A 26,640-nucleotide genomic window follows, 5' to 3' on the forward strand; every position below is an offset into this window, starting at 1 on the left:
TCTGTGATTGTTAGAAATCACAGCTAATGGCAGCACCATTAGCTCTGTAACTCATAAAAGAAGTACACATGGAATAACAAGAGTGAAATGACAATTCAATAAAATTTGACATTGCAAAGATTGGTTATTTCCTATCTTTGTATTATCAATATAGAACCTTAATTGTCCTTTCCATTTCAAATGGAAGTTCATACTTTCTAAGGTGATTCAGAACAGAGGGGCAAAATGGAGCAAAATAATCTCTGTCCTTCATATGGTTATAAAATGTTTACCAACCAGTCTCTCCTTTTTTGCAGCCAAACTTCTCAAAATAATAGTTCACATTCTCCTTTCTTATTTATTCTTCAAAGCATTGTGATTTGGCTACTGCCCTCACTATTTTATTGAAAGGGTTCATTAAGTTTCCCAGTGTCTTCCTTGTTGCTAAATCCTGGGACATTTTCTTCTTTTCTGTTATTACTTGAAAGTCTTTCCTTATTTGGTGTCTTTGCTTTCTTTCTCTTCTGGTTCTTCTAACACTCTACCATTCTTTCTCATCTTCCTTTCTTGACCCCTTTTCCTCCAGAAAACAGCCAGCCATTGATTTTTTCTAGAGTTCCCTTCTCAGAATTCTCTCTCCTCACCATACCAGAACTCACGGCTTCAGCTATTACTAGCTGCAAATCCATACCACCAGCCCAATGTTTACCAGACCTGTATTTCCAACTGTATGTTGTTTAATTAGATACATCATTCTCCCCACTAGACATCAGAATACACCAGGTACCTCATACTCAATATGTCTAAAACAGGACCTTCCCCCACTTTTGAACTATCTCCTTCACCAACAAAAAGCTGTGTACCATTTCTATATTTTGTACCTTGGTGAATAGCCAGGAGTGCTTCTCAAAATCCCTGTATTTCTTCCTCTGCTCTCCAGTCTCATTAGTCACTCATTAGTATTGAGTGTACATCATAAATATTTTCTTGTTCACACCCTCTTCTCTCTACCCTCATAGCCATTGGAACATATACCCTCCCCCAGTCTAAAGCTTCTGTCTTTACTCCATGTTGCCCTAAGGGTTCTTCAAGAAAGCATACCTGATCAACTCATGCCTCTTCTCACAATTTGTCATTTGCCCCTACTTGCCAACAGTATAACAAATCCATCTGCTTGCGGCTAGCCTTTCCTTTTCTCATCCTGCAATTACACCCTATACTGTAGTCATGTTGAGTTCTCTCACTACCCATACTATTTTCTTACCTCTATGCTGTGACACTTATTTCTGCCCCTGCCTTGTATATAGTTTCCATTCTTGTTTGCATAGGGACCAGACCCCTGTTACCTCCTCTGTGCAGCTTTCACAGGGCACTCTCTTGCAGAATTAGGTGCCCAGCATTTATGTTTCCATAGTTTTTATCATACCTGGTTATTCATGCATTATATTCAAATTATCTTTAAACATACCCTCTTCCTCCCTCTGGACCATGAGATCTTTAAGAGCAGAAGCTATGTCATATTCATCCTTGTACCCCTGATACAATGTTGAGCCCATAGTGAAAGGTTAGTAAGAGTTTGCAGAATGGGGGGCGCCTGGGTGGCTCAGTCGTTAAGCGTCTGCCTTTGGCTCAGGTCATGATCCCAGGGTCCTGGGATCGAGCCCCGCATCGGGCTCCCTGCTCCGCAGGAAGCCTGCTTCTTCCTCTCCCACTCCCCCTGCTTGTGTTCCCTCTCTCACTGTGTCTTTCTCTGTCAAATAAATAAATAAAAAATCTTTAAAAAAAAAAAGAAAAAGAGTTTGCAGAATAGATCATTGTCTTGTCCAGAGTAACCTTACCTTTCACATTCCTGTTCTAGTAAGCTTATGAATTCATCACTCTTCTCCATGTATTCTTTATGTTTTCTCTTTTCTTCCTCCAACTCCAGTATGGTTTGCCTATGAGATTTTTCTGCCATTAAAAGCTGTTCCAGGATTCGTCTATGAGATTCTTTATGTTTTTCCATGACTTTGTCCAACTACAAAAGAAAATACATTTATAGTGTGTTTACTGCAAACCCTTCAATGAACCCTTCATTCACTGTTTTAGAAATGTCTAAGTTTTGACTAATTTAGCAATGGGTTTCTGATCTGTTTGTTTTTTTATCATTACTCTTGTTAATTGATACTTTTTGATGCATTTCAACACAAAGGTAATCTTTTTATTGTCATTGTTTTTTTTTTCCCCAGAGAGAATAATTGGTGACTCTGTAGATATGAGAATAATTTCCCCATATCCCTTTTCTGACACTTCCTCCTCTCTCCAGAACAACCTTGTCAGAGGAATGACATAAAGAAAAGGAATCCTTGCATAATGTTTGATTCTGAGGCAACCTAACTGCTGTCCTGCCCCAGCCCTCCTTATAGTAGGCCTGTTGGATCCCATGGTCTGTTTTTCATCATATTATGCATCAAGGTATTTGCATATTTTTAAAAATTCTTATTAATCAGTTCTTTGTTGACTGTGTAGTATTAATGTGAACAAATGTCAACACCAAGTCCTTTCTGGTTTCTGTGGCCTACTTATATCTCTATTATAAAATGATCACCCTGTGCCTGAGTTATGTGTTTCTCTTCCCTACGAGACTGTGAACTCCCTGAAGGCAAGGCCTACATTGAATTTTTAAAAATTCTTAGCATCTACATAAAAAACAATGAAATCTTGCCATTTGCAACAACATGGATGGATGTAGAGAGTATAAGGCTAAGCAACATAAGCCAGTCAGAGAAAGATAAATACCATATGATTTCACTCATATGTGGAACTTAAGAAACAAAACAAAGGGGGGGAAAAGGGGGACAAACCAAAAAGCAGACTCTTAATGACAGAGAACAAACAAGAGTTACTGGAGGGGAATTTGGGGGTGGGGAATGGTGAAATAGGTGAAGGGGATTAGATGTGCACTTGTCTTAATGAGCACAGAAATAAATCCATGCTTATAGGGTCAATTAATCTATGACAAAGAAGGCAAAAATATACAATGGGGAAAAGACAGTCTTTTCAACAAATGATGGTGAGAAAGCTGGAGAATTATATGCAAAAGAATGAAACTAAACCACTTTCTAACAGCACACACACACACGCACACACACACACACACACACACAGACTAACTCACACAAAACCTCAAAATGGGTTGAAGACCCATGGGTGAGACCGGAAACCATAAAACCCCCAGAAGAGAACACAGGCAGCAATTTATTTGACATCAGCTATAGCAACATTTTTCTAGATATGTCTTTTAAGGCAAGGGAAACAAAAGCAAAAATAAACTGTTGGGACTACATCAAAATAAAAAGGGTATTAAAGAGGGCACGTTCTGCATGGAGCACTGGATGTTATACACAAACAATGAATCATGGAACACTACATCAAAAACTAATGATGTAATGTATGGTGATTAACATAACATAATAAAAAAAAAAGCTTTTGCACAGGGAAAGAAACCATCAACAAAGCAAAAAGGCAACCTACTGAATGGGAGAAGATATTTACAAATGATATATTTGATAAGGGGTAAATATTCAAAATATATAAAGAACTTATACAACTCAACCCCCCCCCCAAAAAAAAGGTAAGGGGCAATCACATTGAAAAATGAGCAGAGGACCAGAATAGAAATTTTTCCCCAACAGTCATTAAAATGGCCAACAGACACATGAAAAGATGCTCAACATCACTAATTGACAGGGAAATGCAAATCAAAACCACAATGAGATATCACCTTTTACCTGTCAGAATGGCTAAAATCAAAAAGACAAGAATAACAAGTGTTGTCAAGGATGTAGAGAAAAAGGAACCCTCATGCACTGCTGGTGGGAATGTAAATTGGTACAGACACTGGAAAACAGGATGGAGGTTCCTCAAGAAATCGTAAATGGAAATAGCATATGATCCAATAATTCCACTACTGGGAAAACAAAAATACTAGTTCAAAAGGATATATGCACTAGTTCAAAAGGATTATTGCAGCATTATTTACTATTATTTATACCAAGATATGAAAGCAGCCTAAGTATCCATTGATAGATGAATGGATAAAGAAGATGTGGTGTGTGTGTGTGTGTGTGTGTATATATATATATATATATATATATATATATATATATATATAAAAATCTACAATAGAATATTATGCAGCCGTAAAAAGGGATAAGATTTTTTTTTTTTTTTTTTGGTCATTTGCAACAACATGGATAGACCTAGAGGATATTTTGCTAAGGGAAATAAGTCAGACTGAGACAAATACCATATGATTTCACTCATATATGAAATCTAAAAAAAAAGCAAATGAGTAAACAAAAAGCAGAATCAAATCTATAAATACAGAGAATGAAGTGACGGTGGCCAGAGGGAAGGTTGGTAGGGGATGGGCAAATATATGGGCCAGGAGGAATGGGAGATATAGGCTTCCAGTTAAGAAATGAGTAAGTTGGGGCGCCTGGGTGGCTCAGTCATTAAGCGTCTGCCTTCGGCTCAGGTCATGATCCCAGACTCCTGGGATCAAGTCTCGCATAGGGTTACCTGCTCAGTGGGGAGCCTGCTTCTCTCTCTGCTTGTGCTTTCTCTCTCTCTGACAAATAAATAAATAAAATCTTAAAAAGAAAGCAAAACTTTATTTTTCACTCATGTTTCTTTAAGTTATACAATATTTGAATAAATTAAATAATTAAAAATAAAAGTAATCAAATAAGGTTGGATTTATAAAGGGCTAAATTATGGGTAACTTTCAGGGACAAACATTTGTAGAGAGTCAGGGTATTTCCAATTTTGCATGTGTGCAATAGAATTATTGTGAAACTAAAACTAAACTAAAACTTTCCTAGTGATTTTAGCTTAAGTTTGGAATCATTCTGTTCATTTCACACTGAGGTGTTGAGAGGTTGTGCCATTTGTGGAGTTTTGTCAGGATATATTCAGTGATCATCAGTTTGCATTTGCACTTATATGAGTTGGGGAATTTGTGCCTAATGCTGTTTCACAGTCACTATGTTGGGAGCCAGGATACAGTTTTAACACTATTGACTTGAATGCAGCTTCAGCTCCTCTTTCTAAAATTTGGATTAAAGTGCAAGTCAACAGACTTTGGGTGGTCTCATCCTTACCCCTCAGAGAAGCAGATCCATATGACCAAACTCCTTCACAGTTTGGCAAGACAGTAGTCTTCTCTGATGAGACACCCAAGACGAGAATAGCAAGGACATTAGAGGTCAGCCCTGAGGTAGGTTGCCAGAGCTCATGTGGGCAAAATTTGTCCAAAATTGGCTTTCACTCTCTCCAGCCTTAACTCATGCTCCTAGTTGTTTCCTTTTTATAAAAATGAAAAATTATGAAATTTTCCATTGAGGTCTCAGAGGAAAATAGAAGAATAAAATAAGGATGCCAAAGAGTTGTAGAAATGTCAGCAAGTAGAAGAGCAAGCATTACGGCATCTTTGTGCAATGGTGGCCATGTTGAGACTTTGCATCTTTGCTATTGTCATTGCTGGGCACACTTGATGGGGGAAAGATCTTGGCTGTCATTAAACTTTTGAAGGAAAAAGAGGATAGCACTCATCTAAAATATATGTTTCCTAAAACTCCATTTCTTGGACAATTCTTCAGATCATTTCCATTCATGCTCAAAATTTCTATGACATAATACCTCAGTGTGTTCAAAGAAATTAACCTCTATGCTTGAGCTTTGTTTTTTATTATAGCCTGTATAGCCTTCAAGTCCCCATATGTGCTGTCCCTTGTGTGCGTATGTGTGTGTGTGTGTGTGTACGCACCACGTGTGTATGTCTGGGTGTCTGTGTCTCTGTGTGTATGTGAGAGAGAGAGAAAATCTCTTGTATTTGTCAGCTTTCAGTCTGATGTCAAGAAACAAACCTAGTGGAAACATCCCATCTGTGATTTGTTCTCCTATTCTTTCCTATAGAACATGTAGTATTTATTTACCTTGGGTAGATTTTAAATGTGTGAGAACATAAAACTGTAAATTAAAAAAAAAAAAAAGTTATATGTCATGCTCACCTTCCAGGCCTAGTGCTTGGCTGGCTAGTGAACTTTTCCACCTTCCAGGTGCACACCCCTGATGTGATACATACCTCATTCATTGGTTTTTCATAGATGTCCTCCTGCCAAGGGGCAGATTTTGCTTGAAAAGCATCTCGCTGGAGAGCCTCTAACACCTTTTTTGGAGTGACAAACCCATACTGAGCTTCCAGCAAAGCCAAGTCCATTTTTTCAGCTTTTAAAATGCCTATGACTTCATCTCGAGCCTGTAGGAACAAAAGCCATTTCAGAAAGCTTGCTTTATCTACCAGCAGTCTCTGAAACTGATTTCTTGAGAGTTGAGTGGTTTTTTTCTTCTATTTCAAATATAAACAAATCCTATTTCTTTATAGCACCTTTTACAAAAGGCAGTAAAATTATGTCCCTTCATCCTTCTTATAATCTAATTACACATTATTAATGTTTTAAACGTTATCACTATACAACATTGGGGGGACCCAACATTTTTAATTGTTTGACAAGTAGATAACATGATACCCTTGAATGGATTGACATTTGAATTTTGGGGGGTAGGAAATAAGACTCTCCTATATGTATAGTAGCTGTTTTTAGGTTTTTATGTAGGTTAATAATGCTAAGGCAGGTCTAGGAGCCAATTTACATGGGGTATAAAAGTGCTTCTTATTATTTAAGCCAATCTAGAAGTCATTGTTACTCATACATGCCTGGGCACTGAAGCTCATGAGCAGCTTGGGCAGAGGATGTGATCTTTCACGTGGTGCATGCCAATTGCATGTCATAATGACAGCCCTTTCAGATATGATTAATTGCCCTTTCAGTTGGCAGAAGGGAATTCTGTATATGTGTACTTTCTTTGATGTACATACAGGTATGAACCATAGATAATCTATTTCCATGGCAGCATACACCAAATTCACAAGAAGCCTTCTCTTTGAACATGGGGATAATTCTAACCCAGCTGACCTGCAGTTCTCCTTCCAGAATGCTCAGAAGAAATAATAGGTCGTCTCTTGAGAGGTCTTCTCCACGGTGACTGATACCACTGTGTGACTTAGGACAGGGAACAATTGCATCTGACTCACTGGTAGGGTCTTTGTCTTGCTGTCTCTGCTTCATGTCCGCAGGCCCTTGGAAACCATGGTCTTTACTATGTCTTGGAAATTGCTTTTGGGCTGAGCGCTCTGTGTCACTGCTTCTGGAACGCATTCTTTAAAGCCTGGAAAGAAGGAAAACAATTTGTACCTCTTAATGGAAGTGGAGTTTTAATAAGGGCACCTATTACTGCTTTAACAGGTCTGCACTCTCGCTGTATTTGCTGCAGCCAAAGACTCGATCTTTCTGAAGTCTACAGCAGAGAACACCCCTAGTAGATTCATAAATCACAGTTTTATTTACACTTATGTTTTTAAAATCAACATTTTAAAAAAAGGTGTTCTGCTTTGATTAAGGTCACTTATATCCATGGGTAAACAGACTATATTTGAACTTCATCCACCAAGTATTTCATGTCAGGGATCCAGGTCATACCTCCGACCACAGCCTAAGTGTTTACTTGAGTTAAGATGTACTTAACATAATTGTAAAATGGTAAATTTGCTAATTGTTCTAACTTTCTGCAGATTCACATTATAGTATTTCCTTTGGAAGTTTAAAAAATTTTTTAGAAATTTCTTAGTTTTTGGTGCTTTAAAATAGAAGCATCAGAATTACTGCTAGAAAATACCTTGGGTTACTTAGTTTTGACAACAAAGTCTAATATTAAAGGAATGAAAGCTTGGTCCCTGGCTGTATCCCTGATATTCTGCTAAAATTCCAGATCTATCCTTGGACACGTCAAGGATTTATAGTTAGGACACTCATCTCCAAAATAGGGACAATTCTGCCTATAGTAGTTGGCCATTACGGAAACAATTAAAATAAATTCATATTTGAGGTATACATTAGCTCACATCTGATTATATAATTATCCAAATTAATTTATAATAGTAAGAAAAATTGTCCCACTTTTGAGATTTTTAATGAAAAGACAAGTATCAATTGAGTTTATAGTCTACTTCAATGATGTACAGATTATTAATTTTACTTCTAAAATCTTGAAACTTTTATCATCTTAGTGCCTTGCTTTTAGGTTATAATAATATTTCTTTTTTCCCCATACATTCTATAATAATATTTCTTTTAAAAAATAATATTTCTGGGGCACTTGGCTGGCTCAGTCAGTGGAATATGTGACTCTTGATCTTGGGGTTGTGAGTTCAAGCCCCACATTGGGTATAGAGATTACTTAAAAATAAATAAATATATATATATTAAAAAATAGCATTTCTTTAAAGATCTATAAAACTAAAGCATACAGAAAAGTGTGGGAAGTATAATGAATCACTACATGCTACCACACAAATTCATAAAATCTTAATTTCCTATATACATTAGAAAATAATTTTTTAATGTAAAGTATTATAGATACAGGTGAAGCTCCGTATTTATCTCTTCCTTAACCTATTCTCTACGCTTCCCACCCCAAAAGTAACCATCTTGAATTTGGTATGTATATTCCCATACATGTTTTATAGTTTTTTTTAATGTGTGTATATATATTACTAAACAATATATGGTATTGCTCTGCATATTTTCAAACCTTATGTAAATAGCACATTGAATGTATATTGCTGAAACATGCTTTTTCATTCTGTATTTTCTAGATAGATTCTTCCTTATTCCGTTTTACTATCAATGGATGTTTAAATAGTTTACATTTTTCTTCAGTATTAGAAGAAATGCTGCAATGAACATCACATTTTTTTCCTGGGTACATGCATTTCTCTGGGAATATTCTTTAGGACATAGGAGTGGGATTTTAGGGCTGCGGAGTATGTGTTCTCTCAACATTACTAGGGATTATTGCTCCTCTAAGTGGAATATCAATTGACAGCAGAGTATTAGAGTTCTCATTGCTCCATATCTTCATCAACACTTCTATTATTGAATTTATAGTTTTTCCCATTTTGATAAATGAAATGGTATCTGTCTTTTCAATTTGCATCCTATAATTTTTAGTGAGATGGGCATCCTTTTTTGTGTTGAAAGGCCATTTGGGTTTCTTCATAAATTGCTTGTTCATGATCTTTGTTCATTTTTCTTTTGTATTGGTTGTCTCTTACAGATTTGTAGAAATGCATTACATATTGTATACAATTACCATTTTGTTGATTATATGTTTTGCTATTGTCTTTTCTGGTGTGTAGCTTGTATTTCCACATTATTTATTGTATTTTATGGTATAGAATTTTAAATTTTAATTTAGTCAAATTTATCACTTTTTAAATTAGTTTTTCTTTTCTTATAATTTGCATTAGAAACCAAAACTTGATCAGTGGCAGTGTAAAAGAGTGTGAAGACCATGGACTCTGGGACCATACTGCCTAAGTTCAAATCTGTACTCCATTATTTATTGGCTGTAAAACTTTGGGCAAGTTACTCAATACCTTTTTTCTCATCTGTAAAATGGGCGTGATAGTAGTAGAATATTTGTAACCTAAAGTTGCTGTGAGGATTACATGTCAACACGTGTCAAGTGTTTGCAACATGCCTGGTATAAAATTAGCACTCTAAATAAACATTGTCTTTTATTAATACTATTATTAACTTTATTTTTATTCCCAAAAATTGTACAGTGAGTCTATACTACGTTTATAGTTAGGGGAAAAATTAGCAAGTATATTTGATTATCTCTTTCATCTAATAAAATGTGAGGTATGAATAGAGAAGGAAAAAAAAAAAGGATTGAAAGAATAGCTTTGTGTCTTTGCTGAGTACTCTGTTTAAGAAGTGATTCTCACTAGGGGCACCTGGGTGGCTCAGTCAGTTAGGCATCCAACTCTTGATTTCGACTCAGGCCGTGAGAGTAGTGGGATCAAGCCCCATGTCAGGCTCCATGCTTAGTGGGGAATCTGTTTGAGGATTCACTCTCTCCCTCGCCCACTGCCCCTCCCCCAACTCAAGTGTTTACTTTCTCTCTCAGATAAATAAATCTTTAAAAGAGAGAGAGAGAGAGAAGTGATTCTCAACACCCCAGTTTGCTGGCACCACTTGAGAGCCCTGAGTGTCAGAATAGTTTAGAAACCTTGAGGACTTCTGAGCCAGCCAGCTAGGCTTTGTTCATCCCTCCACCCATAATTCAACAAGCATTTATTGAAAGTCCACTATGTGTCATGTACTAAGTTGGTTATTTATGGTGTGGCTTCCTTACTTCCCTTAATACAAATGATACACTTTTACTCGAAAGGTTTATAGAAATAGTTCCTAAAACTGGGGTTATGAGAAGTGCACTGAAGTAGACAGAAGTCAAATGAAAAGAATTCAATCACAAATCAGCTGTGGGACTTAGTTAAAACATTGACCCTCTGTGAGCCCAGTGTCCCTAGTTGTGAAATGAGGGAGATAGGGAGGTGATCTCTGTGACCCCTTTCCCCTATGGTATATAATAATTCTTGCCAGTGTGCCTTTCTTCTAGCATAGGCTATCAATAGTATATTTAGATGAGATGGATTTGTGGATCTTCATCTTATAGAAATCCACAGAAATCTGAATGCTTCATGTGGATATGCAGTAAACCAGGTCTGATGATTTCCACCAAGAAAGAGATTATAGTTAAAAGACAATTCTTAAGGAAATAATCCCAATAATAATTTTCAGGTGAGAATTGTTTTTTTAAGTTTGCACAGCTAATAACTGGCAGAACTGGGATTTGAATCCAGGCAACCTGGCTCCAGAACCTGTACTCTAAAAATCATGCCATAATGCCTGTACTGCCAGACAGTTAAAGTCAGGCTGTACTGCCAAAGACAAACAGTTACAGACACCTTGTCTGGAATGAATATAGACACCCTATCTGAAACATGCTTATAAACATGCTTGCTAAGTCATTACAGTACAGAAAAACAATGATCTGTGATAGTAGTTATCACAGATTCTTCCCTAGATAGCTGAGGAAGAATTCATTTATTTGAGAAAAGCAAAGCATAGAGAAGTATACTTTTTGTGTAGGGATGGAAGGTTGAGGATCTGTGGGAGATATGACTGTGGAAAACCCCATTATATGTATATTTATGTATATATAAATAATGTTTATATACTAGCATACTAATATACACTATGTACCTTATGAAAACATGTATAAGATATGTGATATGAAAGCATTCAAAAATGAAAATGAAAAATATTAATTAAAAATAATATATCTAGTTATTTTTTCCTACCCCATTGGATTGTCTTGAACATTCCAGGAAGAGGCTTGCTCTGGCCTGTAGGAATAATGGCAGGTTATTAACGTAGACTAGATATATTTAAAACTGATAACTATTGTGCTAGCTTCAACAGCACATATACTAAAAAAATTGATAAAACAGATAAATATTAAGTGCCACTTTATTTATAGATATATTCACACATGAAGGACAGGACCACCCATGTCTTCTGTCCAATATTATTAATCTCCATTTAGGTCTTCCATGGGGTATCTGACCTGATGCTTCATACATAATGGTTATTCAACAAGGTGACTGGTTTCTTCTTCTACTTTGTGGCCTACCCCAAAACTTAGGTAGTGGCTAAACAATAACAGTTCAAAATTCTGTGGTTCATTCTGCAGCTTACATCATCTTGCAGCTCAACTGGGCCTAGATGGTCTAAGATGGGCTTATTCACATTTCTGTCAGCTAGTTGGGCCAGTAGACCTCAGCTGGGTCATCTTATCTCTGCTCTGCATGGGCTCTCAACCTCTGGTAGGCTAGACAAGGCTTCCCCACATGGTGGTCTCAGGGCAGCATTCCAAGAGTACGAGAGCTGAAATTTTAAGGCCTCATTTTTATTGTCAAGAGAACATCACAAGGCCAACCCCAATTCAAGAAGTGGAGTCAGAGATTTCATCTCTTGATGGTTGGCGCTGCAAGGTCACATTGCAGAGGAATAGAAAGAGTTGGGAAGAGTTAACTACAGCCATTCTTTTAAAAACTGTAGGTCTACAACACTTACAGATTCAGATTTTTGTGAAAATTGAATAAATGTCCAGTTTTTTGTTTCATTGTTGTTGTTGTTTTTAAGTAGGCTCCACACCCAGCATGGAGCCCAACACAGGGCTTGAACTCACAACCCTGAGATCAAGACCTGAGCTGAGATCAAGAGTCAGACACTTAACCCCCTGAGCTACTCAGGTGCTCCTAAATGTCTAGTTTAAAAGGGGTAAAATATATTTGGTTCTTTAGTCCTTTAGTTTCTTGGATGCATAAGGTTTTGTGGGGAGGTTTTAATGATTTCTATGATGTATTCCTGTGCTTTCTCTTACCCACATATTCGTATGTGGAAAAATAGCCCTTTTCTTTAAAATTTTATTTGAGAGAGAAAGCGAGCATGAGTGGGGCGGGGGGAGGGGTGTAGAGGGAGAAGGACAAGCAGACTCCCCGCTGAGCAGGGAGCCCAGGGCTTAATCCCAGGACCCTGAGATCGTGCCCTGAGCCAAAGTCAGACACTTAACCTACTGAGCCACCGAGGTGCCCCACCAGTAGCCTATTGATAAGAATCAACTTGTAATCTGCTGCTAATCAATAAGGATTCCTCTGGATTAATTTTATCCAAGATGTGCCTTCCAGAATTCCAAGATAATGTAAGCTTCTATTTAGGAGAGTAGTTTAATAAGCATTTCTCATAAGTACCTTTGAGTTAAAGTCAGGCTGAGCTGCTGCAGAAAACTTGAATGAAACTCTGTATACATCCCAGCTTCCCTTGCCTCACTTTTAAGGTGAAATCTTCCAGGAAACCACAAGTGCTTTGGCATGATGATATTTATAAGTGATAGAAAGGAATGACCTAAAATATTTTGATACTTCGTTTATTCTTTTTTAAAGTGATTAGAGTTTTTCCAAGACTGCTAATCCCTTTGGGGGCTGGGGTTGGTGGCATCAACATTCTTAATGGCATGCACATTGGATTTGTGAACAGATCCATCGTGTGCAGACTTCTGGTCTACTGAGGTGTTATATGTCTCCGCATGTTTACAATGGTGGAGTTTCCTTGCCCTTGTGCCAACAACCACAAAATGATCAGTAATGAGAAGTAATTAAGTATGGAGAGGAAGAAAACAAAGACATGAATTTCATGATACTTCATGCTTTGTATTATCAGTGACTTCATTGTTTCTCTTGGCAAATTTTTAATGCATCTGTGCTTGGCCCAGGGGTGTGTACTGAGGAAAAGAAAAGTTTTGTAATAACAACCATGGTTTGGGATTTTCAGGTTACCCGCCCCCCCAAAAAAAAGGATTGGAAAGTTGCTTTTGTTTATACCAAATAATGATGCCTTGCTCTTTTCATACAGTGCTAGCAGTAACATAACGTCTGATGGTTTTGGAACGAGAAATCCTGCTTAGTTGTCAGTTTAACATAGCCCAATGCATTATCTGTGACTATAATAGCCATAGAATGGCAGCCCTCAGGAGTGTAAGAGAGTGATAGATGGGAATTCAGGAAACCTGGCTTCTGATCTCAGCTCTGCTTTTAATTAGCCAGGCTCTGGGTTGTCATTATAAAATGATGATATTGGGCTAGGTTGGCCCTAAGAGGTCATTTAGGATGGAACAAGGACCAGGGGTTCTTTCCTTTGACTTCTATTGTGTTCCTCATCCCCTAACAGATTCCCTGACAGCAGGATTCAGGCTTGAGACTAGATGATCTCTGAGGTCCTGGGGCTTCCTACTTTAGAATTATGTGATTCTCTGTTGTCTTGTATCTATGGATACAAATATAGTTCACTTGGCCCTGAGAAGCAGATTCTGTTTTGTTTTCCTATGTGGTGACCTCGGTCAGTTTTTCTTGGGTTTAAACTGGTTGAAATCATGGTGGATCTTTGGTAAGGATGTGTCCATGCAGGAGAAGGACAAGTAAAGAATTTGCAGCTATTTACTTAAGGAAACAGCCAAATGTAAATAGTGGCCTATTCAGCCTCCAATACACACAAACTTCTAGCCAACTCCTTATTATAAAAGTTAAATTTTCTTAATCATTCTTTACTAATTTTATATATCAAAAATTGCTTACTATACATAATTGGGTGCTGTTTAGACATAATTTAGTCTCCATGTACCTGTTTATTTTCCTGTTTGAATGTTGGAGAAGAGGATATTTTACTTGTATAAAGGAACCTGAAAAAGCCTCAATAAAAGAAATTGGTTTTGGTCTTGATCACTTACTGTGATACTGAATTAGCTGATCAAAACTCCAACTTAAGGAGGAAAATAAGAGTAATAGCAGTAGCTTACATGTATTCAGTACTTACCAAATATAAGCCTGTTCTAAATGCTTTCCTTTGATTAACTCATTTAGTCTTCACAAAACTGTTATTCATCTTCATTTTGCAGAGGAGAAGACTGAGGCTTGTAGCTGTTAAGTAATTTGCTGAAGCTCATACTGCTAGAAAGTAGCACATCCTAACTTGGGCAGACTGGATCCAAAGTGTCCAGCAAATTACTATACTCTGTCTATTTAGGATCTTATAAGAAGACATACATAGTAAAAGAAAAACCCTAGTTCAACATCAAGTTATTCACAAACATTTATGAAGTACCTACTATACAGGTATTGTGCTAGGTAATTTGTTCTAGCTTATTTTTATACCTGGGTGTGGCATAGGCATAGCATAATAGAAGGAATATGAGTTTGTGGAATTACATAGATCTGGGCTTATATCACAGCTCCAATATGTTAGCTCTATGGCCTTAGACCACATGTGGTTACTAAACCTCCCTGAGCCTTCAAATATAAAATGGAAGTAATGGTACCTGGTATAAGAGATTTATTATTCATGCTTTGCGAGCAAAGGCCCCCTGTTTATGTCTGTATCCCTAGTGCCCAACAGATTGGGACATCATCAGGGATTCACTGAATGATTGAATCATGCAATCCTCAGCAGAGCTGGTTGGATCTGAGTAGGAACTTCTTCATTGTAAAGATGATTCATCTGGCTAGAAAGTTAGGAAAACAGTATCAGGTGTACCTCGTTTTATTGCACTTCATTTATTGTGCTTCACAGATACTGCACTTTTTACAAGTTGAAGGTTTGCGGCACCTCTGTCGAGAAGGTCTAGTGGCACCATTTTCCAATAGCATTTACTCCCTTTATGTCTCATGGTCACATTTTGGTAATTTTTGCAATGTTTCAGGCCTTTTCATTACTATTATATTATTATGGTGATCTGTGGTCAGTGATCGTTGATGTTAGTATTGTAATTATTTGGGGGCAGCACTAACCACACCGATTTAAGATTATTAACTCAGTCAGTGTATGTTGTGTGTGCTGTGACTTTTCTCTGTCTCCCTGTCCTCAGGTCTCCCTATTCTCTGAGGCACAATATTGAAATTAATCCAATTAGTAACCCTGTAATGGCCTCTAAGTGTTCAAGTGAAAGGAAGTGTTGCATGTATCTCTGTAGAATGATTGAGCTTAGTGAGGAAGGCATGTTGCAAGCTGAAAGGCTGAAAACTAGACCACTGTGCCAAACAGTCAAGTTGTGAATACAAAAGAAAAGTTCCAGAAGGAAATTTAAAGTGCCACTCCAGTGAACACATGAATTGATAAGAAAGCCAAACAGCCATATTGCTGATATGGAGAAAGTTTTAGTGGTCTAGATAGAAGATCACGCCAGCCACAACCTTCCCGTGAGTCAAAACCTAACCCAGAACAAGGCCCTAACTTGTTTTAATTCTATAAAGACTGAGAGAGATAAGGAAGCTGCAGAAGAAAAGTTGGAAGCTAGCAGATGTAGGTTCATGAGGTTTAAGGAAAGAAGTCATCTCCATAACATAAAAGTACCAGGTGAAGCAGCAAGTTGTCCAGAAGATCTAGCTCAGATCACTAATGAAGGTGGCTACACTAAACAACAGATTTTCAGTGGAGATGAAACAGCCTTCTATTGGAAGAAGGTGCCATCTAGGTAGGACCTTCATAGCTAAGGAGGAGAAATCGATGCCTGGCTTTAAAACTTCAAAGGACAAGCCAACTCTCTTGTTAAGGTACTGCAGCTGGTGACTTTAAGTTGAAACCCATGCTCATTTACCATTCCAAAAATTCCTAGGGCCCTTAAGAATTATGCTATAAATGGAGTAAGAAAGCCCGGATGATAGCACATCTGTTGCCAACATGGTTTACTGAATATTTTAAGCCCACTGTTGAGACCTACCGCTTACAAAAAGAGATTCCTTTCAAAATACGACTGTTCATTGACACTGCACCTGGTCACCCAAGAGCTCTGATGGAGGTGTGCAATGAGATGATTGTTGTTTTCATGCCTGCCAACACATCATCCATTCTGCAGCCCATGGATCAAGGAGTAATTTTTTTTTTTAAAGATTTATTTATTTTAGAGAAACTGCGAGCAGGGGAGGGGCAGAGGGAAAGGGAGAGAAGCAGACTCCCTGCTGAGCGGGGAGCCCAGTGTGGGGCTCTATCCCAGGACCCTAAGTTCATGGCCGGGGCCAAATCAAGAGTCAGACGCTTAACCAACTGAGCCACCCAGGTGCCCCTCATCAAGGAGTAATTTTGACTTTCAAGTCTTATTATTTAAGAGAGAGATTTTATAAGACTATAGCTGCCCTATTTAGTGATTCCACTGATGAGTATGGGCAAAGTACATTGAAAACTTTCTGGAAAGGATTCACCATATTACACACCATCAAGAACATTCGTGATTGATGAGAAAAAGGTATCAACATTAATAAGAGTTTGGAAGACGTCGATTACAACCCTCATGACTTTGAGAGGTTCAAGACTTTGGTAGAGGAAGCAACTGCAGATGTGGTGGAAATAGCAAGTAGAATTAGAAGTGGAGCCTGAAGATGTGACTGAATTGCTGCAAGCTCATGATAAAACTTTAACTGCTGACGAGTTGCTTCTTATGGATAGTGGTTTCTGGAGATAAAATCTACTCCTGGTGAAGATGCTGTGAAGAGTGATGAAATGACAACAAAGGATTTAGAATATTTCATAAACTTAGTTGATAAAGCAGTGGCAGGGTTTGAGAGGATTGACTCCAATTTTGAGAGAAATTCTGTGGGTAAAATGCTGTCAAACAACATCACTTGCTAGAGAGAAATCCTTCATAAAAGGAAAAGTCCATTGATGTGGCATACTTCACTGTTGTCTTATTTTAAGAAATTGCCACAGTAATACCAGCCTTCAGAAACCACCATCCTGGTCAGTCAGCAGCCATCAACATTGAGGCAAGACTTTCCACCAGCAAAAATATTATAACTCGCTGAAAGCTCAGATGATGGTTAGCCTTTTTTAGCAATAAATAAAATATTTTTTAATTAAGGTATATGCATTGTTTTTTTAGACAATGCTACTACACAATAGACGTAAACCTAATTTTATATAAACTAGAGCACCAAAAAATTTATTTGACTCACTTTATTGCAATATTCCCTTTATTGGGGTGGTCTGGAACTGAACCTGCAATATCTCTGAGGTATGCCTGTACTGAGAAACTAATAAGAAGTAGCTTATAGGTATAGACCTCTTATCACAGGCTAAGTGCTGTTTTAACGGCTTTGTATTATCTTATTTAATCTTAAAGAGTTTTAACCTAAAGTAAATGCTGTTAAGAAAAGGCTTGGTAAGGGGGCCTGGGTGGCTCAGTCATTAAGCATCTGCCTTCGGCTCAGGTCATGATCCCAGAGTCCTGGGATTGAACCCCAGGTCTGGCTCCCTGCTCAGTGGGAAGCCTGTTTCTCCCTCTCCTGCTCCCCTCTGCTTATGTTCGCTGTGTCTCTCTCTGTCAAATAAATAAATAAAATCTTTAAAAAAAAAAAAAAAGAAAGAAAAGGCTTGGTAAAGGTAAATTAAGGGTGGAGACTCTCATTGATATCAAAGAAAAATGACTATCAGTATCAAGGTAGTGCTGGTGCCTATACAAAATTCAGAGTGTGTGTGTATGTGCACACACTGTGTGGAGAAGTGACTCTAGATCCCCAAGACTTACCAGAAATCTCCAGTTAATGTCACTGAATTTTGAAAATGTTTGATCATATATACCCTGACCTTAGGCCTCCTTACCCCCACCTCCCCACATACACACATAAAACGAACTGAGGATCCGCTATATGCCTTCTTTTTATTTGACAGCACATTTAACAGTCATTAGTTCTGATTTTGTGTATGTGACATTTTATATAAGCAGTGTCATTTAAATTCAGTTCAGTAGGAAATTTGGGGGGAGGAATTATTCTAATGACAAGATGGCTACATAATGCAGAACAAGTCTGTGCTAATTGTTGCATGCTCATCTCCAAGGGACAGAGCTGGCAGTGATCCAAGGTCTAAAATTTGAATGTGTGTAACATCCCATACTTTGCTGAATTTAGGGAATATGCTGTCTGCTAGCTTTACATTTCCACTTGGATTTTCCCATCTTTCTACATGGAACTATTCAGCTATAACTTAGTTCCCTCAAAGGAGAATGGAAAGAGATGTAGTAAGATTATGGGGTTCTCAGCAGAGCTGGTTGAGCCCTTAATATTAACTGCCTCATGGTAAATGTGATTCATCTATGAAAATACTGGCTATAAATAGATGTTAATAGTGCCCGGTTGCAAAACAGCCAGGTTGTGCTAGCATGGCCACATTAGGGAAAAAAATCTTGTTGAGTATTTTATTTGGTTTCTCTTAAAATAAAAAATAAAAATTTCTTTCCTTTTATTGCCCTAGCCACCCACATTTGAAGACACTAAATTCAGCCAACTGCAGTAAAGCTATCTGATGGCTAAAAAAAGACACATTGAAAACCAGATAACCTAATTTAGCATTGGCCCCTTTATTTTTTTTTTCTTCTATTTTCAGTAAAAATCATTGAAACATTTCCTTAATGGTATTTTTTCTTGTAGAGAGAGCATGGACAAGGCTTCAGAGAGGGGAATGGAAGTTGGGGGGGGGGGTGGTGATTCAGGCCCATATTCCCAGCAATTCTGTGTCCTCATAGAAAGTCAAAATCAAAGAAAGAAAAGAATCAAATAGAAGGTTTAGAAGGCAGTGTAGTAGTCATCTCATCCATCCCCCACAGTACCCAGCAATCAGTGTTTTCTGTTATCACCTGCTCAGTTGTTATGAGGCTCTAAGTGTCAGAAAGTACTTCCTTTGTGAGCTGAAATCCAATTCCCAGGAACTTCATGCATTTGTCCTGCTTCTACCTCCAGAGCTAAATCAAACAAGGCTATTCCTTGTGCCACACCATTAGTCCTTCAGTGGGAAGGGCTCTATTTTTTCCAAATGAAACATTCTCAGCTTCTTCAATGACTTCTCACACCAAGTTATCTAGTGTCTGTCACCCAACACATGGTCTCACACACACATTTTGATTATACCCCATTATACCTACCTACTCTTCATTAGGCCAGGTTGTTTCTTAAAGAAATACATGGAGTAGTTGGGCATGATTTCCCACATATTAAACACAACTAAAGCAGTGAATTGGTGAGTGTATATATTTAGGGAAGATCTCAGTAGTTCTTCTGATGTTGGGTTTCAATTTGAATTTTAAGTGTAGATCAGAAATTTCATAGTAGACATTTAATAAAGACTTATTCCAGTTTAGCTTATCAGGTGAGTGCTTATAATAATACTTTCATGATTACATTGCTTGATACATCAGTAGATAGGTAATTGTCCTGTTTTGCAGTATAAGGAATATGAGATTCAGAAAGCTTAAATAACTTTGGCTAATAAACCTTGGACCAAAGATGATGAAAACTTAGGTGTTCTGACACCTCTTTCTGTCCAGGCTCATGCTAGATTAATCAAAGCTCACACTTTTTGTTGTTGTTGTTGTAAGCGTGTTCTTTGGTTGCTTGTTCACTAAGTGCTGTAGTCAGAGAAGCTGCTACACTGTGGATACAGAATAAACAGCCTGCCAATGAGGTCTAATAGAGCAGACTTACATCATGGCTTTTCTTAGCTGTGTGTTCTGAAGAAAGGACAAAAAGAAATATAAAAATCTCAGAGTATAAATAGTTGATTTATCCAAATTTTCCATTACAAATCAGTGGCTCTTTAAAGATTCTTTTCTCATTTAAGGTTGACACAGGGCTGGGAATGTTTTCCAGATCTTTGTAGAATAGTACAGAAAAAGAAAATTATTTAAATATAGTCCAAATTAGCTTTAAATACATTTCTAAATGCCACACTCACAGTACTAGGTCAGAGCTCTTGAAAATCATGATTCTTTTAACAGTTTTCAAACTACATCACTTTTCATATTTTTTCCAACTCTGCTCTCTGTTTTTTCTTAGAAGCACAGTGATATTGAGCCAGTCATTTAACCTTTCTATTCTCTTTGAATTTTTGTCCCTTTGGCTCTTGGAACCAGTTTTGTCAGATCCCTTTATTCTGCAGCTGAGGCCCAGGGAGGTTAACTGATGTGCCCATGGTCATGCCTAGAGCCCGCACCAGAATCCTGATCTTGCCTATAGCTCTGTTGATGTTTCCGCAGCAACAGTGCATTTTTGGAAACCAACTCCTATTTCTTCCAGCTCTCGGAAGATATGCATCCTAAAAGATATATATGCATCTTTGAGAGTACCCAGAGTCTCCCACAAATTTTATTTTTCTCAACCTCTTCTTTACCCACTAGGTGACTATAGGCCTGAGAATGCCTTTAGGCCTTCTCTTGGCTAGACCAACCCAGCATAATAAAGAGCTCAGAGGTGGACAAGAGGTTCAGAAATCAAGAGTTCACATCTACAGATTTTAACATGACTTCTTTCCTTTCTATTCTTTTTTATAAGGACCTGTGACTAGAATAGAGAGATTGTTCTAGAGAAAATGTTCCAACTGGTAAAGTCCCTGGACTGTACTCAACCTTGTAGTGATTTTACTTCCCCTTTCCCAGCATTTCCCTGTGCTCAGTTTATCTTCCTGTAATTGAGAGAAAGTTTAACTCCTTGCCTCCCAGGCATATAAGTGTAGTCTGACACATTTATAAATTCTCTTACTAGAGGAAAAGAAGGAAACTGACTTTTGTAAAACTCCAGTTCTCTGCCAAATGATATGATTCATACTTTCTATTCTTTATCTCTTTTTAAAAATTCAGACACACAGTTAGTATTATTCTCATTGTTTTACAGATTAAAGAAACTGAAGTTTTGAGAAGCTCACAACTTAGTGTGGTAAAAATATAGGTTCAAGATTAAATACAAAATACCAATAAATAGTATAAATCATGTCCAGTGGACAAAGTGTTTTGGGAGCATTTGAGAGGAAATGACTACTCTGCCAAAGGGATTCAGTGAAAACACCTCAGAGGGAAGTTGGGCCTTGGAGGATAAGAGTGTCCAAGTCATATGTACAGATTGAAGTTAGATGAAAAACACAGTATGTGGTGAATATCAAATCAGCCTTATGGCTGAAGCCAAGGAGGTATTCTTTGGTGAAAGGTGAGGATAGAAAGGTGAACCATGGACACATGTAAGGCTGTTTACCACAAGGCTGTTCATAATAATGAAGATGAAACAACCAAATATCCAACAAATAATAGAGAATAATTAAATAAATCCATGGGATATACAGTACTGGCCATTTAGGCTGCCAGCAAAAGTCAAGTTTTCAAAGAGTATTTAATAATACGGGGAAATATTTTCAATGTATAATGATAAGGTAAAAAATTTTTTTTCGAAGAAGAAACTAATTTATTCAGTCACACTGCTTTCACATTTTGGAACCTTTTTTCAGAAGAGAGACAAGGATGAGTGAGACGAACCTTGAAAGTCATTAACAAGGCAATAGAAGGTTACCTTAATAGTAGTTGATGTGATTATCCCTGGGGTATGAAAAAAGAAGACCAAGGAAATTTGAATGTGAACTATGTATTAGATGATGTTAAGAGATGGTGTTAAGAAGTTATTGTAAATTTTATTACATGTGTTGATGGCATTGTGTTTATATGAATGTCTTTTTTATTTTTCCAGATACCTAATGAAGTATCTGAGTGTAAAATGACATGATATCCTGGGCTTTACTTTTAAGTACTCCAGGAAAAATAAAAGCAGGGGGTAAGGTAAAGTAAATATGACAAGGTGTAATTGTTGATTATAGATTGTTACATAAACATCTGTATGAAAGAGTGCTTGGTCTGATATGAGGGCACAGTGTGAATTAAGGTCATGCACCTTTGCTGCTTTCCATTACTCAATAGATTGTTGAAGATGGGGGATGGGTGCATGGGCTTTATTATATATTTCTTCCTACTTTTTGTATATTTGGAAATGTTCATAATAAAAGATTTAAAAAGAAAGCACCAGGGACACATAGTATTGGATGCATAAACATTTTAAGAAATGGTCCTTTTTAGAAAGAAAAAAAAAAAGACTGCAAGGTGGAGAAAGAAAGAAGACATCAAGGATTGTGTGTCAGGCAGAAACAGAGAAGCCGAAAAGCTATATCCCAGGAGCCAAGCAAAAATTATTTCTGAGAGGAGAAAGTTGCTGTGACCTCATTTTAATAGCATTGACACTGGTCAGAACAGTTTTGGAACTCCACTTTTGTAGTTTTTTATTTTGGAATATCCCTCAGCCATGGCAAATTCTGGTCCATTAAAACTGAATTTGACTTCTGACAATGGGGAAAATTTTTTGAAACCAAATCTAGTGAATCAAGTTAGAGTTTGGGTCACCTAATAACTGTTTTTGGTCAAAGAACCAATTGTGACCTTAAAATAATGGGGTTGGCTTTTGTATGTGGCCTTTGAAAGGGTTTTGAAGGCATTTCCAGACTATGTCAGCCATGACACTCTTTCAGAATAAGCTTTATAAAGGAAAACCTTTGACAAAATGACATGTTTGAATTTATAACTTAGGACTTTTGTTTTGTTTTTAGTATTCCATCTACTCTAGTTACATATCAAATCTTTGGTGTCTTAGAGCTTCTGGTTGTGTTTTAGAATCCCAATATAAGCAAAGAAGTAGGAAATAGGATGGTGTATGGCAGGAGAAGGAGCAGTCTTTGGGGCCAGCCAGGCTGAGTTAAAGCACTGCCTCCATTACCACATGCTGTCCAGTTCAATGCAAGTTACTTCATTTCTTTAGGACTCTGTCTTGCAGCGTTGTTGGGAAGATTCAAGATTGTGTGTGTGAAGTACTATGCCCAGTGCCTGGCATATGACAGGAATGTAAAACTCACCTGGTGGAGATATAATGATACAATTTTATCTCTTGGTTCATTAGACATGCCTTCCCTCTTGTGATGAGAAAAGAAATAACTAATGGATTTTAGCATCATGAGGAGAGTATATTACTCAGCCTTACCTTGCTGAACAAGGGTAGTTCTTTTAGTCTGTGCTAAACTGGTATTCTCAGAGAGTGAGTAATTTTGTGCCTTGCCAAGATGGAGAGTGGCAAGCTGAAGAAATTGGATTTGGCCAGGAACTGGTGCCTGTTATTTAGCAGAGAGGCCACAGGGAATTACGATCCTGGCAGTTTGGAGGGGCTTAACATAAAGTGTCTGGCTTCTTGGTCCTAACTGGCCGTAACTGTTCCACACAAGATGATGAAGAGCACTGATTCAAAAAGGTATGCTTACCCATGTTCTCATTAGCATGGCTCTTCCACCCACCATGACTTTTAAAATCGTTTCTTAACACAGCATTACATAGCAGCAACACAAAACTTACTATCTTGCTGGCCAGGCACTGTGCTAAGGCACTTTATACTCATTATTCCCTTTTTTGCAAGCACTACCAGGCATATACTATTAATCTGTGCTTTATGGGAGAGTTTAAAGAGGTTAAGTCAGTCCGCTTCGGACCACAGAACTGGTGACACAGTAGGAATTCCAGTTGGCTTCAGAGCCCACCCAGTCTTTGTAAGCCTACATTCTATTGCCTGAATTCTTTCTCATTTGCAATAATGCTCTGTTTAAAGATGGGAGACACATCTCCTCAGCATTCATGGTACAGTTTTGACTACATCAGCAAAATCGAAAAGGTCAGTGCTCTTTCACCAAAGACCTGCATCATGACACGGTGATAGGAGAGGAGAACATAGCACAGGGAGAAAGGAAAAATGTGTGGACTTGGTCTGATATGAGGGCACAGTGTGAATTAAGGTCATGCTCCTTTGCTGCTTTCCATTACTCAACTTATTCTAGGTGGTAGGAAAGAAGTTGTTAATGAGGCTGGAGGTCTGCTTAAGTCAAGAAGCATGAAGGAGCATCAGAAAGCATCAAGAAAACCACATGCAGCCATACTTGCCCTGGGTAGTATGGCTTTTGCTAGACCCTGTAATTTTGGGTCAAACTGCTTTCAGGATTCTTCAAACTGACATCAGGGCTGTCCTCATGTCTTCTGACAAAAGGGTCAACCAAGCCCTTTCTGAAGCCTCTCGGCCCATTATCTGTATGAAAGAGTGCTTTTAGGTGCTCTTTATTTAGTACAGAGCCCCCTTTCCAGCTCTGTTGAATAGATCTGGACTTCAGATGCTCCAGAGTCCATGGGACTGGGATAGATTGAGCTTGGGGATTTTACCCACCATGTGTGGTTCCATATAGCCCTTTGTTAGAAAGTGCCCAAGGCAGCCAAGAGTGCGTGTTGACCAAGGAGGTTGGCTGCTGCTAGGAGTTATAAGTAAATAAATGGATGTCAGAAGCTTACAACTGAGGGGGAGAAACAAAGCTTCATTACCCTCCCTTGAGCATGTTGCTTTGGATGTTTTGGTAATGATTGTGAAGCATTTACACACAGACTAAACTAAGCTCTTTGTGTTCTTTGCAAGGTGGAGAGCTTGCCAAGTCAATTTCAGCATGCAAAGCCCAGACAATTATTCTTTTGGCATTTAGGGGCCACCCCGGTTTTCTCTGGAGTGGGGGGCAGGCAGCCTGTTGACACAGGAAGGCTTTATAAGGAAAGAGAAGGCAACTTTATCCCACACTTTTTAGAAAAGAACCCCTTCCCCTCTATATCAGGGTTCTTATGTCCCTACCTTCTATGCCATGCTAAACCTCTGTCACAGAGCCAACAGAAGAAACCCCTAGGCTCAGAAGTGCCACACACACTTCAGTGCCCACAACGTGTGACTCATTCGTAGCTGTTTTCATTTCTTCTGCTTAGCACCTCACCATGAAATTGTGTATTTCTTTTATAAGTGTGTGATAGTTGTATTTCGAATGATAACCTTAGAAAGATAAAGTTCTTGAGATTATGGTCTTGGTTCATTATATATTATATGCTTTGCAGTAATGGTTCTCAACCTGTAAACCTGGAACCCCTGGGAGCTTTCAAAATTGTCAAAGGGTTCTTCCAATCTGTATTCCAAAAGCATTGGTATTAATGTGTTCCCAGAATAGCTATGGATGCTATTGTGATTGATGGCATACAAGTCATTTAAATATTTTCTGAATTTGTTGTAGGCTTTCTTGGTTATATCTTTTTTCAGTCTGTCAGTAGGAAAAGCTACAAGTACTGTGAATGGGGAATCAGGAAACTTTTTGTTGGAAAAGGAATTCTCATCCTGGAAAGGATGGATAAACAGTGTTCAAAGGTCTTTGTTATAGCAGCTAAATGTGAGGCTCCTGTTTTTTTGTTATTGAGCCTTTCAGTGCTATGATTTCCCTGATCCACATGGTTTCGTGTCTGGATCAGAACTCCCTGTTAGTTGCAGTTGCAGCTGAGGAGTGGGCTGAAGGCATTTGGCCTTACAGACTATAGATCTTAAAAATTAAAGGGTGCATTTTTTTTTTAATTAGTGTCATAAGAGACTTCATGTATCCACCCTACTCTCTTTAGTACAAGTTACCATACATACCATAATTACTTTCAGGTGAGAAACAATTATAGTTTGCCTTCGTGGTGGCTAGATGCTGAGGGCTGCATCCAGAGTATTTTTTTTTTTTAACCTTCAGTAGAGACTGCTGCTTCCAACACATTGGCTGTAGTTTTTAAATAGAAGTTTGCTGGCTCTATGATATAAAGCACCAAATTGCCAAGTGCAGGCACTTTCTACATCAGAGGAGTACAGCACATTCACTGCACAGGTGCTAACACTTGCCTGTCTTCTGCGATGAGTGCTTTATTATTGTTGTTTTCTTCTCCCTTGCCTGTCAACATTTCCCTTTTTTAAATAAAAAAATTTTAAGTAATATGTCATATGTGTGAAGCACTGAAAATAGGGAAGCAAGCATAAAGAATAAAAAAGTTTATCCTTGATCCAACCATGCTTTCTACTTTTCATCTTTTTCTATAGCTTCTTGTAGGCTTTCTTCTTTTCTGTGTGTCTTTTATAATGTGCATGCTGTTTTGGGAACATTATCCATTGTCATTATTCTTCCATGCCACAATTTCTAATAGCTGCATAGTACTTCATTGTATGATGGTGCTATTATTCATGTAATCATTCTCCTATTACTGAATATTTAATCATCATCTTCTAGGTCCTTCCTTCCCTTTTCCCCTCACTTTCACCTTAGAGCCCAATGGATGTAGAAGGGATCCAGAACTAACAAGGAACTTTGACCACTTACCTCGACTTTAACTGGCTGGAATCCCTGAGAACTGTCCTTGGCTCAGAAAAATATCTGT

At 38.0% G+C, this 26,640-nt stretch overlaps 2 protein-coding genes and 1 long non-coding RNA gene across 9 annotated transcripts in view; 2 read left to right on the forward strand and 1 right to left on the reverse strand.

Moving 5' to 3' along the window:
- The window catches only part of LOC118546771 (filamin A-interacting protein 1-like), a 111,688-nt gene extending 104,447 nt beyond the window's left edge, over nucleotides 1-7,241 (reverse strand). Inside the window, exons 1-3 of the mRNA XM_078064822.1 lie at nucleotides 6,999-7,241; nucleotides 6,107-6,280; nucleotides 1,818-1,996 (exon numbers count right to left, since the gene is read on the reverse strand). Coding sequence (XP_077920948.1) covers nucleotides 1,818-1,996; nucleotides 6,107-6,280; nucleotides 6,999-7,241 — 596 coding nt within the window. The remainder of the gene's footprint in view (nucleotides 1-1,817; nucleotides 1,997-6,106; nucleotides 6,281-6,998) is intronic.
- CMSS1 (cms1 ribosomal small subunit homolog) overlaps nucleotides 1-26,640 on the forward strand; it is a 373,552-nt gene that overhangs the window by 110,354 nt on the left and 236,558 nt on the right. The window lies entirely within an intron of this gene.
- On the forward strand, nucleotides 2,082-9,668 carry LOC144380543 (uncharacterized). The gene is made up of 2 exons (XR_013444717.1): nucleotides 2,082-2,433; nucleotides 9,392-9,668. It is a non-coding gene; the product is annotated as an uncharacterized LOC144380543 (long non-coding RNA).

The sequence above is a fragment of the Halichoerus grypus genome, chromosome 1 (genome assembly GCF_964656455.1).
Source record: "Halichoerus grypus chromosome 1, mHalGry1.hap1.1, whole genome shotgun sequence".
Classification (NCBI taxonomy): Eukaryota; Metazoa; Chordata; class Mammalia; order Carnivora; family Phocidae; genus Halichoerus; species Halichoerus grypus.